The sequence below is a fragment of the Anopheles coustani genome, chromosome 2 (assembly GCF_943734705.1).
Source record: "Anopheles coustani chromosome 2, idAnoCousDA_361_x.2, whole genome shotgun sequence".
NCBI classification, from domain to species: domain Eukaryota; kingdom Metazoa; phylum Arthropoda; class Insecta; order Diptera; family Culicidae; genus Anopheles; species Anopheles coustani.
Genome location: NC_071289.1, coordinates 87,679,759 through 87,695,678, shown reverse-complemented (window position 1 = coordinate 87,695,678; position 15,920 = coordinate 87,679,759). Strand labels below are relative to the sequence as shown.

At 46.0% G+C, this 15,920-nt stretch overlaps 1 protein-coding gene and 1 long non-coding RNA gene across 2 annotated transcripts in view; one reads left to right on the top strand and one right to left on the bottom strand.

The window, feature by feature from the left end:
* Nucleotides 1–287: 287 nt before the first annotated feature.
* LOC131266112 (uncharacterized) lies at nt 288–1,114 on the bottom strand. The gene is made up of 3 exons (XR_009178356.1): nt 1,029–1,114; nt 614–687; nt 288–532 (listed from the first exon to the last, which is right to left on the bottom strand). It is a non-coding gene; the product is annotated as an uncharacterized LOC131266112 (long non-coding RNA).
* Nucleotides 1,115–1,638: 524 nt separating this feature from the next.
* LOC131265248 (sodium channel protein 60E) overlaps nt 1,639–15,920 on the top strand; it is a 21,457-nt gene continuing 7,175 nt past the window's right edge. Inside the window, exons 1-21 of the mRNA XM_058267509.1 lie at nt 1,639–1,715; nt 2,551–2,771; nt 2,861–2,967; nt 3,042–3,124; nt 3,212–3,303; nt 4,811–4,938; nt 6,380–6,514; nt 6,586–6,780; nt 6,860–7,052; nt 7,698–7,849; nt 8,250–8,526; nt 8,603–8,691; nt 8,772–8,897; nt 8,976–9,146; nt 9,236–9,429; nt 9,512–9,614; nt 9,705–9,833; nt 11,154–11,165; nt 11,591–11,992; nt 12,112–14,305; nt 14,378–14,552. Of these exons, the coding sequence (XP_058123492.1) occupies nt 1,654–1,715; nt 2,551–2,771; nt 2,861–2,967; nt 3,042–3,124; nt 3,212–3,303; nt 4,811–4,938; nt 6,380–6,514; nt 6,586–6,780; nt 6,860–7,052; nt 7,698–7,849; nt 8,250–8,526; nt 8,603–8,691; nt 8,772–8,897; nt 8,976–9,146; nt 9,236–9,429; nt 9,512–9,614; nt 9,705–9,833; nt 11,154–11,165; nt 11,591–11,992; nt 12,112–14,305; nt 14,378–14,552 (5,240 nt within the window). The 5' untranslated portion in view covers nt 1,639–1,653. The remainder of the gene's footprint in view (nt 1,716–2,550; nt 2,772–2,860; nt 2,968–3,041; nt 3,125–3,211; nt 3,304–4,810; nt 4,939–6,379; nt 6,515–6,585; nt 6,781–6,859; nt 7,053–7,697; nt 7,850–8,249; nt 8,527–8,602; nt 8,692–8,771; nt 8,898–8,975; nt 9,147–9,235; nt 9,430–9,511; nt 9,615–9,704; nt 9,834–11,153; nt 11,166–11,590; nt 11,993–12,111; nt 14,306–14,377; nt 14,553–15,920) is intronic.

Here is a 15,920-nt window from a genome sequence, read left to right as displayed (position 1 = left end):
TTAAAAAGATGGAATCCTTTGAACATAAAACAGAACATTCCTCCCTTGGAATACTTGTTATTTTTAACCTACCGTACTACAGAGGCCTTGGCAAAATCTAATTTCATCTATTTAACCTAACCTGCCTGCCACATCGATTTTCTCTCTGCCTCAATACCTAAGTTTTCGTTATAAATAATGCACTATACTATTGCTTAATTCTATGGTTTTACCTGTGTTCATCATGTGATGCAGGATATTTCTTTCGTTTGCTGTTTCACCTCGGGCCCAAGTGATAGAACACGCCGTTTCTTTTATGTTTAGCAATATTCATCCGGATTCGCCAATCCAGGAAGCACATTGTTCACTCCTTTCGTTTTATTTGGATCAGAACCTTCACCAAACACAAACTATGTGAGAAAACACACCGAAAGTTCACCGCAACCGATGGAAGTTGGTCCGGTTTCGTACTGGTGTCGGGAATGATGCACCCGGGACGTGGCTTGTCTAGATGTTGTTGAGGTCCGCCGCACAGCTAATCGGAAGGTACCGGCTGTGAATGGGAAGAGGAAAATAATCAGTCAGTACAATGATGAAAACTTCACTGAAATGCGATTGAAGTTATTTTACTCACCCGGGGGTTTACTTGGATCTCGCACGCATCTTCCTGCGCTTACGCTTCAACCTCCGCATACGCTTCTTACGCCACTGTAAGAAAGATAGATGCCGGGTGTTAGACGGTCACTGAACTGAAGGTTACACACAGAAAATGTGTGTCGAACGAGTTTTTCATTCGTTTTCGAAGGGTTTGAGAAGGCCATTTAGACTATAAAGGAATTCAATCGACAGAGTGAAGGAAAAACTGATCAATCAAGGGAAATCGAGACGAAACACACGCGGCACAAACATGTGCTTTTGGTCCGCTTCGATTTCACAAAAAATCACTTCAATCTCAACATCACACAAAACTATCAAACCGAAGGGCCGTTCACAAAGGTATTTACGGTCACCTGCACACTAGGAAAGATAATTTACAGAACAACTTGTACCTTAGCTCTCATTTTAGTTTACTGCGAAGACGGTTCGACGTCTGCACAGCACAATGCACGATCAATGAAAGAGGAAGTTTTCAGAAATGTGCTGCTAAAGTTGGCTGCAATGTCAGAAACGCATTGAAAAACGCAAACTCAATGACATGCGCGTTTCGTCCGCAGCGACCGCAGCGCCGCTAGCGGATTTTCGCACAAACTAAGCTCGGACGTTTGATTTGACAGTTTACGAACACGTGTTTTATTTTATTCAATAAATTTTATGAAAAATTATTCTTAACGAGTATTCAACATTGAAACAACATCAGCATAAAGCAGAAAATATATTATATTCAAAATATTCATAACTGGTTACGCAGTGGGCGAATATTAAAAAGAAGAAATTCATCGATTACATTTTTTTAACAGATATTTTACCCATTTTTTATTTACCAATGATTTTAACAACGTTTCAAATTTCCCATTATTTTATTTCCAGACCTTCTGCGTGGTATCGAAGCGCTTTCGTAAGAACTACATCCATCGGTTCACGGGCACGAAAAGTTTGTTCTGTTTCACCCCGTGGAGCCCGACACGACGTGCCTGCGTCTACTTGGCGACCAATCAGTTTTTTGACTACTTCGTCATGGCCACCATTCTGTTCAACTGCATCTTCCTAGCGATGTCGGAAACGATCGAGGAAGCAGAGTAAGTACGGCGGGTGTCTCTTTTCTTGAACTCGATTTAAAGGCAAAAGAAAGAATGATAAATAGCATCGCACGCTGTCCCGTCGACAATGACTTTCCAGCAGCATCCCATGATGGCTTTATCACGACTTTAACCCATCGGACATTCCCGCACGAAGTGTCATTGACCAGGGGAGCGCCAGTCAAAGTTTATGGATTGAAAGAGTGAAATAATAAAAGTCCAAATGGAACATCCTCTGAATGGGAGCAGCGAAGGTTTCCATCTTTCCTAGCGCGCTCAAGAATGTACAGATATAAAAATCATGTTTTAATAGGTTTGTCTGAACATGAACCCCAAACCTCCGGCGTGAGAGTATCACAAAAGATCCTTTTTGCGTCGCCTTGATGATCCCGTTGTGGTTTTACACCCCGCGCTCGGTACACTTTTTGGTCATTGCATTCAATCGTCTTACGACAAGTTGAAATTACTTTGTCAAAGCTATAAAGAAGCGAATTGATTGCATGTACTCTCCGTTGACGTGCCATTTTGGTGGACTTTGGATTTGTTTAACGTTTCATCTAAACCTGGTGTCGAGGCAACAAAAAATGTTTAAATTTTACATAATATTCAAATAAAATTTCACTGTCCAGTAATTCTACGATTATGCCTGATTTATGCATTCCCATGATAATAAATTCGCTGTCGCAAACATTGTAAAATTGTAGTACAGTAAAAAGTTTTCAAATGGATGGGAAATTTACACACCGTTTTTCTTGGCTACCGCTCTTAAATAACGTTTTCTATTTCCTTTCTTTCTCTCTCCTTCTCTTGAATCTAACCTTTTCCATCTCTCTAGGTATATATTTTTAGCAATTTACACATCCGAGATGATAATCAAAATGATAGCTAAGGGTTTTATACTAAATAAGTATACATATTTACGCAATCCGTGGAACTGGCTGGATTTTGTAGTGATAACCAGCGGGTACGCGACGATAGCCTTAGACGTCGGCAATCTGGCCGGTTTGCGAACGTTTCGTGTCCTGCGAGCGCTCAAGACGGTCTCGATAATGCCGGGTAGGTGCCGCAAAATAGTTTGTTTATGGGCTCTGACCCCTTTGCAACTCGGTCTAATCGTTTTCCTTTGGCCTTTCCACTTGGCGCAGGCTTGAAAACTATCATCAACGCGCTGCTGCATTCCTTCAAGCAGCTGGCGGAGGTCATGACGCTGACCATCTTCTGCCTAATGGTGTTCGCTTTATTTGCTCTGCAAGTAAGTACGAGGGTTGGAGCTGGGAGGGTTCCTTTTTCGCTTGCCTAGTGCACGTCACCCTTTTTCTTCCCCAGGTATACATGGGGGAGCTGCGGAATAAGTGTGTCAAACATCTTCCAGACGATTGGACGAACGTTACCCACGAGGAGTGGCACATGTAAGCACCAGCACCCAATCTCATCTATTGAGAATTTGGTCCTTTTTACTTCGACGACCGTTCAAATGTCTCTCCCTTCTCGTGCAGGTGGGTAAACGATACGCAAAACTGGATCTACGATGAGGAAGGGCTTCCGATGCTGTGCGGGAACCTGACCGGGGCACGTCATTGTCCACCAGGTACGTTACTTGTCTAAGATAATTTAATTTTTCAGCTCAAAATAGCAACGGTCTCGGAGTATGATTCAAGGAGTGATTAACTTATGCGTACGAGTTCTCAAGTACGAGAGCAGAGGCTTGAACATCCACATACGCTAAGGGAAAAGGCTCGTAAGCCCTTAATGGGCAGCAGGCATGACCGAAGTCGGTCGGTACGGCTAAAGAAAAAGACGATTGACTTTATCCTTCCTTGTTCGCTCCATAAACACGTTGAAATAATTGATTAAAGGAGCGCCGACGATAGCAAAATCCATGTTTCGAGTAAACTTTCATAACAAACGATAATCCCAAGCTCCAGGGTAAAGCAACGAAATGGACCGGAAAATTACCGATAAGAATAGTAAACAACTTTGCCAACATAAGGCATTCAACCCGGTCCTCTGAGATTTGAGATTTTCCGAACACACATTCACAGTAAACAAATCGGATTAGGTTGCAGGAGATGGAGTGACCTTGCTTTACAATCCCACAATACCAATTTAATATGTCCTCAAGGTATCACGGGTAATTTTATATAAATTTTTCATACCTTCTTCACACACACAAAAACGTGTAATTGGCTGCATTTTCGATGCTAAAACGCTTCAACTGGAGGGGTTTAAACTAACCCAATGGTGATGAACACAATCATATGCCCCCTTCTGGTTAAACAAGGCAATGCAACCGGCATTGCAAACATCCGGCCAAGGAAACCAATCAATCTCTAATTCGTCCCGGAGGTTTGCGTGAAACCTTGTGCTTCGTAAATTCGTCGCATAATCCTATGCATGTGAAATTGCATGCGGAAGGGGATGATTGAAAATGCAAACCAAAACGTAACCGTCACCCATCGTCCTCCTGCTGCTCATTGCCCGGTGGTTGGCATTCTAACTCGTTTGCCAGCAGTAATATGGCCTTTCCCGAGAGAAAAGCGGCAGATGGGGAAAGTGGATCAGTGAAATTGACATTTTGGCAACACCAGCGCGCTCGGGCTTTAGGACGCTTTTTAATATATTCCGGGGGAAAATGTGCTCGCCGGATGTCGTCTTCTATCGAACGATCGAATAAACCCGACACCCATGGTGAAGCACACATACAGCCATGTGTGCGAACTCTAAGTGAATGTTTACGATTATTTATTGAAATCAGCTTCGACAGCCTGGTTCAACGCAGCATCCCCAAAGTTTGCAGTAACGGCCCCAGTTCCCCCCCGGTCGGAGATCCGGTCTCCTCTCATGGAACGACCGTGTTGTACGATTAGGATTGATGCTCTTGCATCCTCGCATGCATGATGCAACTTGCATCAACAATGATGGACGGGTTTTACATAACCCATAAGGGCTCGTATTTACAGGCAATCGACGCAGGAGGCTTTCCCAAATGCATGCGGGAAATACGTGACCTACCTCGCGTTTAAGACATCGTTACCAGCCGACTATCGGAGCAGCATTTTATTTGATGAACAATTTTCACACATTGCATTTTCCAGAGTACACGTGCCTCTGCATCGGGGAAAATCCGAACCATGGGTACACCAACTTTGACAACTTTATGTGGTCGATGCTGACCACCTTCCAGCTGATCACGCTCGACTACTGGGAGAATGTATATAATATGGTGAGTATAAGGGGCAAAACGGACAGGATTGGAACAAAATATAAAGCAGTTTAAAACTTTAAATCGGCTCCCAAATTCTTCGCATTTATCGCTTTGCAAACAGCTAAAACAAATTACCACGCTTTACACGTGTTCGTGTGTCGTAAAGCAAATTATTTTGTGTGCGTTATGATTTCAAAGAAGACCTTTAAATTCATTTCATTCTAGAAAGGGAAATAATTAGTGTGTAAAATGTTTTAAACATTTCAACTTATTTCTCGGTATGTTAACATACATCATACTTATTGTATTTGAATATCATAATTTACCATGGACTGTTCAGAATAAAATAAATCACAATGAACGAAAAATGTTAAGTTTATATAAAACAACTTAGTGATTTTTTTAAACCTGAACAGAATGTGTACGCAAAAAAAAACCAAGTTGTTGTTTTCCACTATTCTAAATAATTTAATTTATTTTTTTCAAAAGAATAGAAAAGTGATATGACAATCACCATTCGTTTGGTAAGAAAATTAAATGGATCTTTTGTGAGTTGTTATCAATTATGTTTTGTGACAGTTCAGAGAAACTATTGTGTGTGTTATTTTTTTCAATTAGGTACATAAATCCCCTCTTCCTTAAACGCAGAAACTCGCTCGCGAAGCATATTTTCCTGACAAATATGTTTCTCTTTACCATCCGCTCGACCTCGCAACGATTGCACAAAGCCGCGACATAAATTCGTCGTTAAGAGACCATTGTCGAAGCCGCTCGTCCAGGAAAACCGCGGAAAATCCTTGCGTGCTTTTCGAGGGCGCCTCCCTCGCTCCTCTCCCGGTCGATGATCGATTCCCAGGAGTGAAATTTATTTCACTCAATACATCACCCGGTTCCCTCCACCTTCCATCGACGACTTCTTCAAACGAGGAGGATATTTTATTCTACATTTCCACTCACTGGCACATGTTTGGCTTTCGGGCAGGCGAGCCCGAGCCTGAGATCAGCCCGGGCCAAATGGAAACAAATATAAAAGCTGCCGATTCTCCGGCCGAGGTGGCGGCCCTGGCGCCATTCTTCATCTTTGCCCGGGCAAGGTTTTGGGGATTGTGAAAACGCAATTTGTCTCGCCACCGTTCGCGTCGAAGCCCATTAATCTTTCGTTGTGTTTAACTTTTCGTGCTCAACTTTATATATATCCCGGGTTCCGGGCTGAGCTTTCGAGGTCTTTTATCTGTTACTTTCCTTACTTTATCTACCCCTCCCACCCGCTCTCTTTCGTCCGCGTAGGACAATGTAAGACTTTCGGGAAGGATTTACATCTTTCCCCGATTCGGCCGACACACACACTTGTTTGCAGGTGTTTAACTTGACAACACAAAAGAAAGACGCTGAAAACCCAACTGAATCAATGTTGACTTTTATCGATGGAACATTTAACAAATCTTCATCCCCTCGGCAGGTCCTGGCAACGTGCGGCCCGATGAGTGTGTCGTTTTTCACCGTGGTGGTGTTTTTCGGTTCGTTCTACCTGATCAACCTGATGCTGGCCGTCGTAGCGTTGAGCTACGAGGAGGAGGCGGAGATAACGCAGGAGGTAAGTCGGGCATCAATGCCGCTCGGTAATGTCCCGTCGGATCTAACACCTTCATCCCCGCCGCCGAACAGGAGCGCCGGAAGGATCTGATCGACCATCGGGACGACTCGACGTTCAGCTTCGATCCGGCCAGCCTCAACGTGAAGCAGCTCAGCAAGCAGCAGCGGAAGAAAATTGACGCCCGAAAGGGTGTCCTGCTGGCGTCCTACTCGCGCAAGAAAACGCGCCGAAGGAAAAAGGGCAAGGAAGGCAACGGGAACAATCACGTGAGTATTCGCAGCCCGCGGGTCGTATGCAACCGGATGTAAGTCAACGAACCGACCTTTTTTCCCTTCCCCGCGACAGAGCAAGAGCCGCTCCGCAACGCCAAGTCCAAGTCCGAGTCCTCGGCACAGCATCGTGCGACCGCAGGCGCTGGCCGTGCAGAGGACGAAGGGTATTCTCACGGTGGGACCCCCGCCTGGGCCGCCTCCACCCGCACAACAGCAGCAACAAGGGCAACAACAGCAGCAGAACAATAACACGCTACATCCCTTAGGTAAGCATTTGCTTATTGTTCCTTCTTTAGCTTCCTTTCCGCAACACGCGAGGAGTAAGGAATTAAGTGATTGAAATATTTGAAATACTTGTTGACTATTTTACAATAATATAAGTTGAGAACGAAGTAACTGATTGAATAATTTAAATTTTGTAACATGTGAAGTTTAATTTGATTTTAAACGTAGTTTTACACATGAAACCGTAACGTATTTTCTGAAATCGAAACAGTTTGTTAATTTTAACACTCTTTCAAATTCGTACTTCATAGGCTTTGATATTTGATGATCATAGGAGGCTATTTTTACATACTTTTTTTTTATTAAAATGTCAATATCATCCATCAAATACATCATCATGTCATAACCAATAACATGGAGCCATGAGACACAATCGATAGAACATCATGCCATCAATCATTATTAATGAAAACGTTTACTTCGCCCTTTAAACGGTGGCATATCCATCTTCTCCGGTCATCTTCTCCTGCTTTGGAAGTGATTTATAATGCCCCGGGCGACCCTTAACCTGTGCGAGTAAATGAGTACAACTATTAAAACAACCATTTGCTTCCCCTTTTCCGGATGTATGCTGCCTTTCGCTTCCCTTTTCCCGGGGTTTTCGCACCATCGTCAACAACAAGCAGGACCAAACTATAGGGGTCAATTACTGCTATCTAGCCGGCAGGGCAGCTCGAACGCTAGCGAGGGAGGCGTCAACCGGGAGTCGTCGCTGGACGATTCCGGCGTCGTGGACGACCACGAAGAGCAGGACGTGGCCGGAGAGCTGGGCGAGCAGGTAGGTGGACAGGGAAATCATTTTTCCCACACACACACACACATAAATACATTATCCCCCCGGGATGTGGGGACGTCAGAAGTCTCGCCTCGACTCCATTGTAGCCAGTCTCTTGTTCACAAGTGTTTTTATCTGTGCTGCACGAGAGTCCTGTTGCTTGGTGCTATCCTTGAGGCGGTCGTTGTTCCGTCGACGTCTTGGGGAACATCTTAAGCGTGCTGTAGCGCTTCACATTAAGCGTTTTGTCCGGGCGTTTTTAATTGGAGAAGGGATAGCCCGAAGGACACCGCGATGGTTGCAGCACCGAGGGAGCAATTTGCAACGACTCACACACCGTTTCTGTTGCTCTTTGTTTTCTTTTCGCCTACCCGCTCCCACTTGCTCCACCCATTGGCAACAGCACAAACACCACCACCATCAGCATCCGGCGGTCTCGCAGATAGCAGCCCAACAGCTGCCCCAACCGGCCACACAGCAGCCACAACTGTCGCTGCCCCTGCAGCAACAGCCCCTGCCGCTGCAGCAACAGCCCCAGCGGGAGGTGGTAACGCCCGTAACGCTCGCCCTGTCGCCGCGCGAAGTAAGGATAATAAAGTGTAACGGTAATCTGGCGAAAATCAAGCAGCAGAACGTGTATGCCCTCCATCCGGAATACTTATCCCAAATTGTTGTACTAGGTAAGGCACCTGAAGCCGGTGGGTTTCGTATCTCATCTAATTGTTTTTGTTTATTCCTCGGTCCAAAATGGAGAAGACGATCTTCCTGATAGAAATTGTGATAGCTGTGTTCAATGTTGCATCGACTACGAAGGATGGTTGCAGTTTCAAAATTGTTTATATAAGGTAAGAGCGGGGAAAGGGAAGCAAACGCAACAATACTGGAGAGAAACCCAATTATTCCATCCCATCGTTCTCAATTCCAGATTGTTAAGGATCCGTTGTTCGAGCTAGGTATCACACTATGTATTGTTTTAAATACAATGTTTTTAGCACTAGAACACCATGGAATGAATGCGAACGTGCGGGATGCGTTAGACATTGGCAATAAGGTAATTGGAAACAATGGCTCCTTTGTTTAAAAAAAAAATCGACTTACTTAGCGTAACCTTCCAATTTCTCGGTTTCAGGTTTTTACATCGATTTTTACTCTAGAATGTATACTGAAGGTGATGGCACTGTCGAAGGATTTTTTCCTGTGCGGTTGGAACATATTCGATCTGATCATCGTCTCGGTTAGTCTGCTCGATCTGATCTTCGAGCTGATAGAGGGACTGACGGTGTTACGAGGTTTAAGATTGGTCAGTGTCACGGTTCGCACTTGCACTTTTCCAACTACTATCGTATTGACTTTCTCTCGATTTGATTTGATTCCCCCCTTTCCCTACAGTTACGGGTACTGAAACTAGCACAATCATGGACCACGATGAAGGTCCTGCTAAGTATTATCATATCGACAATAGGTGCATTAGGTAATCTGACCTTCGTGTTGGTGATTGTTATCTATATTTTTGCCGTCATCGGCATGCAGTTGTTCTCGAAGGACTACACTCCGGACAAGTTTGCACCGGATCCGGTGCCAAGGTACGGCTGACGCGGTTTTATTTCCACCACTCTCACCATCGAAAACGAAAATAATTTTCATCACATTTTTCTCCCTCTTCAGATGGAACTTTAACGATTTTTTTCACTCATTTATGATGATTTTTCGTATCCTTTGCGGGGAGTGGATCGAACCACTGTGGGATTGTATGCGAGCAGAGGAGGAGGTACGTATTGGAGCGATTCTAATGATTTTTTCTCCAATTCTAATGATCATATACCTTCACTCGCGAACAAAATATCAATCAACGAAACAGGAAGGAGCTTCGTCCTGCTTTGCCATCTTCCTGCCGGCGCTAGTCATGGGCAACTTTATGGTGCTGAACTTGTTCTTGGCCTTGTTGCTCAACAGCTTCAACTCGGAGGAGTTAAAGTCCAAGAAGGAGGTAAGAGTTCGATGATGAACCCGTTCTGTTGGTCATCATTGTTGTCATCGTCTCATCGTCATCGCATTTGCATTCGTCCCCACCCCCTTTTCTTCATGTCTTAGCTACTGGTTGTTAGATCCATGTGTCATTAGAATCCATTAACCGTGGATGTACGTGCGTGTGTCTGTGGTAGCCGTTGTTTCGGGAATGTATAGACTCTATGTACGTTCGGCCATGAATCCGACTGTCGTTGTGGATGTTACAGAACCTAAGATAGCTCATATTTTGAACGTTCCCATCCCATCCGCATTGCATAAAACACATCGAGATCACACAGCAAACTAAAATCATCCAACAGAATTTTGTTTAACCAAACATAAAGTATTACATAAAGCTGTACAATTTCACACTACCAAACAACGCCAAAAGGACATTTGCTCTTTTTTTTTTTTTTTTTTTGAAAATTTCATTAATACATTTGTCAAATAAAGCACTACACTGAACTGAGTTATAATATTTTAAACCATTCAAACATTCAACAATAAGTTTATTCTTTATTTCATGTAAATAAAGAATCCAAACAGACACTGTGCAACATAAGTCCTTCGGACACATTATGCTTCTCAGGTTGTTCAATACACGCGTCATTCACAAAACAACGCAGCTTGGCGTGATACACGATCGCTAACACTGTTACACCACAATCACTCGAGGAAATTCACCAAACCCATCCCTTATAAGTACATATCAAGACTATATGTGTAACTATATGTGTATGTATATATATATATTTATATTTTTTCTTATCTCTCCAAACCAAAATTCGACCCAAACCAACTCTACCCGATCAACTTCTCTGAATACCTCTTCTGATGACCCCGAATCGATCCCGATATCTACTACAACTACCAAAAAAAAAACAATACCGTTTATACATTCCGTTTATACATTTTTCCACATGACAATACTCACCGACTCCCATCACAATCGGCAACGTTGGTCACCCACTATTGTTTACCACAAAATATGAAAAAAAAAACTTGATCCATCGTGGAATCCTGCCCTCCATCCTACCTGCCTGGCCCTTTGTGTGTGTGTGTGCGTTGTTGTGTGATTGTTTCTTTGTGTATCCACTCCCACTATAAATCCATTGCAACTATTACTAATCCTACTGCAACAAAAAAAACTCCTACCTCTACTACAACTACTACAACTACAACAACTACTACTACTACTGCCCACCATCTCTCTACCACCGTCACTGTGTATGCGTGCACGTGTCCTTGCATCCGCGTGCAACCACCTCGTGTGTTTCATTGTGTGTCAATGTGAAAATAGAGTTTCGAGCAGGTAAATTCCAAATTTTCCTCGTTGGCAGGTTTGAAAGGGCTTGGGAAAATCCGGGTGCCCGGAAAAACCTCACCCTTCCAACACCCAAATCAGCCAAATAGTGCAGGTGCTCTAGAGTTTAGCATATAGCGTACAGTTCCATAGTTCCCTAGTCGGTATTAGTTGCGCAAGGTTTAGACGGAATGCGTCCCTGTAGTTGTCCAAACGGTTGTTAGTAAATTAGTAAATATAGTAGATTCCGTAGTTGGAAATGTAGATTATTTATTAGTTGAACTGTTTAGTGAAATGATATAATGAAAGCACCAACTATAGCACGAACAGAATTTTCACGCCAAAGACGCGACTCCTAGAGCTTGAACATGAGAACGCTTTTGTGGGGGGAACTAATCGGGCTCGGTTTTCTCTTGCCATGGCGCAATAAACAGGAAGTCGGCGAGGACTCCAAGCTGGCGCGCAGCTTCGAGCGGATACGGTCGATCGTGCGGAAGAAGCGTAATGCCAGCAAGGAGAAGAATGACAACTACGCCAACACCAAACTCGAGCAGCTGGTCAACGAGATCGTGGTGAAGCAGCGCGAGGAGAAAAAGAAGCACAAGGGTACGGTTCTGGAGCTCCAGCAGCTACCTCCTACCCAGCCACACCCGGTGGTCGACTCGCCCCATCAGCCACACTCGTTGCAGCACCAGCAGCAGCAGCAAGCTCAGCAGCTGCATCAGCAAAAGTACATGAGTCTACCGAAGGAGCTGGTAGCCCCGGTGGACTATCGGATCCCCGGTGGGCCAATCTATAGCCAAAGCTATCAGGTAGAGGATCAGCCTGTCGTTGTTGTAAGCATGCTCCTGTGATCGGTGTTTATTGGGATGCCCCACCTCCTCACCCTAGACTGTATTGGGATGCGCCCTCGGTGACGCTAAATTCTTTCTGATTTATATTCTTCCCCTCCCAGGAGTCGCTCAATCGGCCAGTGTCCGGTTCGGACTTTTGCTACGACATCCCTCTGAAAGATCGACCACTGAGGACGATCTCCGGCAGCCAGGAAACGGTTTCACAGATGGACGATAGGGCTCTTCCACGGGACGACAGCGTTCCAACGCAGTCGCACCCGGACGTAGAGCGTAAGATTCTGCACCAGATGTCGTCCGGTTTCGGCACGCAGCAGAGCAAGGACGAACCGGGTGCGACGCCGGGTGAGTCTCTCGAGCTGCGCAGCTACCCACTCCCAATGCCGACGGCCGAGTTCGACCCGAACGATCGATCGATCCACATCGCCGACACGGGCCAACCGTACGACGAGGCGTACCTGCAGTACCAGAAGTCACTGCTCAACCGATCGCCGAGCTACCGGAAGTCGCTGGACAAGATCTCGTCGAAGACGTCCAGCACCAGCTCGTCGCTGGCGAACTCGCTCGCCGCCAAGTGCCACTCGCCGTTGATGCAGGAGGTCCTGAATGCCGGCTCGACCTACCTGCGTAACAGTAACATTTCGCTCATCCAACCGCCAGCGCCCGCACCCGTACCTAGACGTGAGGATAATCATTTTTTAGTCGCCGACCGGGCCAATCTCGACCGGCCACCCTCGATCAGCTCCTCCGCCACACAGTCGCCGATGATTGGTGGAGCGGGAGGAAGTGCCGGTGCGCATCAGCGATCGCCGAGTACGAGCAGTAGCTTGCGGAAGGCGATCGCTGCCGCCAACCGGCTGTCGGACCACTCGCTCAACACGCTCTCGATCGACCACGACGAGCTGATCAACCAGATGAACCTGAAGGACGAGCTGCTGAACTGCGAGCAGAAGGAACTGTTCCAGTTCCTCAACGACGAGATCGATGGGAGTAATAACTACTTCAGCGAAACCGTCGGGTACAGCAGTGCGATCGTCGACGCGGACACGGAAAGCCTGCTGATGAACAGTGGGCATACGCGGAAGGACGACGTCATCTACTCGCCCGATCGGAAGATCTCGAACGGGAGCCTCAAGTCGAACCTGAGCAGCATCTCGAACTCGATCTTCCAGGCGCTGGAGTGTCGACGGGGTGGGAGCATCAGCAGTTCCAATACTGACAATAACAAGATCCTGCACCCGCAGCTCGCCGGGCTTCAGCAGCGGCCCACGATCTCGATCGACAACGGAAGTCTACAGTCGCGCCGGGAGAGTGACGACAAGGAACCGCTGGTAAAGGCGTCGGAGTTTGATGAAATCATACACAGCTTCGAGACGGAGCTGAAGAGCCTCAAGTCCTTATCGCTCGGGCGTAGTCAGTCCCAAACGGACCAGGGGTCTCCGGAGCGCGAACGACGCAACTCCGACAGCTGTCCGGTGAGACCGCCGATACTGGAGGAGGTGGTGAAGCTACGGCGACCCAAATCCAGCACGGTGTGCAACTACCGAACCGATGGAAGCGCTTCCGGCGCCGCACCAGGGAACCGTGGGAGTGACAGTAGCAGTGGAAGTGGTGCCGCCGAACATTCCGATGGCAGCAGTCAGTTGCAGCAGCGCAGTGAAGCTTCAAAGAGGCGAAGTCTGGAGAAGCAGCGCAACATCACGGACGAAGAGTTCAACATGGGGCTGGAGATAAAGAAGCTGTGCGATCAGCTGCAGGCCCCGTTTGCGGGCAGCGTCGGGCCGCCGCCGAACGGTGAGGGTGGCGTGGTGAACCTTGGAACCGGTCCGATCAGTACGATACCGATCGTGTTCCGGCGGAAGAACGACTTCCACAGCAGCTTCGATCGTATCAAACGGTTGAGTCTGATCGAGCGTGTTGAGGAGGCGCGCGACGAAGAGGAACATCAGACGCAACCATTGCCGAAGGTTTCGAGCGAAAAGTTGCCCCGGAAGAACCTCTCCAAGGATCGGCTGGAGACGCTCTCGCTGAAGAGTAGTTACAGCGTGGAGAACACCAACCAGGCGCTAACGGAGGGCACCCGGCAGCTAGGCATCAGCATCCAGGAGTTCCAGCGCACGATCGGGCAGGAGGCGAGCACGGCACAGCCAACCCACGAGCTGACGGTGCCGACGGACGAGAAGCGGCCATCGCTCAAGAAGACGGTCACCTACGGGGATACGTCGCGCCAGAACAGTACCTCCCAGCAGCCGACGCCAAAACGGACACCCTACAAGTCCTACGATTCGGATGCCCCACGTAAGTTCCCGCCAGTGGACCATCCATTTTCCCTCAAATCCCACGTAATTTCTTCTTCCTCGTGTGTTTCAGTGAACCTTGCGGGAAAGCCTTGGCACTGTCTGGTGTCTTACGTGGACGACATCACCGTCGGTGGTCGTCGGAACTCGCAAGGTGTCTACGAGGATCCAATGGCTTTCCCCAGTTTCGGGCGGCGCAAGGCACCGAAGATACCGCAAGATTGCTTTCCCCAAAAGTGCTACGAAAAGTGAGTGCGAGATCACCTCCCGGTGGTCCACTTTGATGTGTTTTACTGTGATCGCACAGTGGTGGTCAACTGTTTCTGTTCACCCCCTGTGTGCACGTTCGTCTGTCGTTGTGTGTGTGTGTGTGTGTGTGTTTTATGTACCTATTTTTCTTATCTTGTGTTTCCTTTCACGCGTGAATGTTCACGAGCTTACCGTAGGTACTTTTGAACACGGGTACTTTTACACTCCAACGTTTAACTCTTGTTCAATTGTATCCAGCATCGTATCATATTTGTTTTCTATTTAATTAAAGGTGTTTTTGTAAGTGTTTATCTTTTTTTACCTTTTCAGTATTTCTTTTTGTTTTCCAGTTTTTGTTTCAAATCAAATATCTTAACAATTTCTACTCTGCATCTGTTTTTTCCTAACTTCATCCCAATTTAAAACGATTCGCACGATTCATACTTTTACATTAACTTTGTCCTCTCAGGTGCATTCTTTCCACCCCTTCCGCTTTGCAATCCGGGGGTGGTTTGCAAAAAAGAAAAGGAAGGATTTGCTAATAATAAAAAATTTCGGCGCGGTACGAGTGTATGCGCATGTTGTGGATCTGACTGAGGGTGCAAAAGCACGTATGGATAATGGAATTTGCTGTTAGCCACACTTTCATTTTAGTTTGGTTTGACATCTTCAGCATTCCCTTTTGCACGATACCGCACAACTCCTCCTCTGGCGTCACAGTGCGTGGCTTACAGTGGATCACATTTTACGGGTGCGCGACATTTTCCCTCTCTGTGTAAGTGTGTTTGTGCGTGTGTGTGTGTTTGTGTGTGAGTGTGTGTGCGGAAGCTATTTCATACCACTCATGAAGCTTGATCATGCATGAGTTTTCCTGTATATTAATGTACTTGTATAGCGTAATTCACAGTAGTCTGTTGCATGTAAATCGTAGACGTTGAGTATGATCGTCAGAGATCTACAAACTAGTGGAACTCCTTGTACAAATGTCTATAGTAGTTTAGTCTAATTTTCAGCGTTGACCGCAAGCTGTATATAAATGCGTTCTGCGTTCACTTGTGTTCATGTTACAGTTTGCAAATTTATACACCAAAATCACATACACCCGGGACATGGTACACTTTCCACATTATTTTCCATTAGAAAAAATTCATAGGATAAACATATTAATTATAAGATTGAATTCCTATTAGTAAAATAATTATTTTGTCAACGTGAACCTCAACATAAAACCTCAAAGCTATCGGACATATCAATTAGCAAAATTATTTTCTATCTGAAGTAAATGCAAGATTAAACGATTCTATCCAAACTACGCTTTACTAGGACTGTAGCCATGTAAGAAATGTAAATACAGTCGAATGTGGATA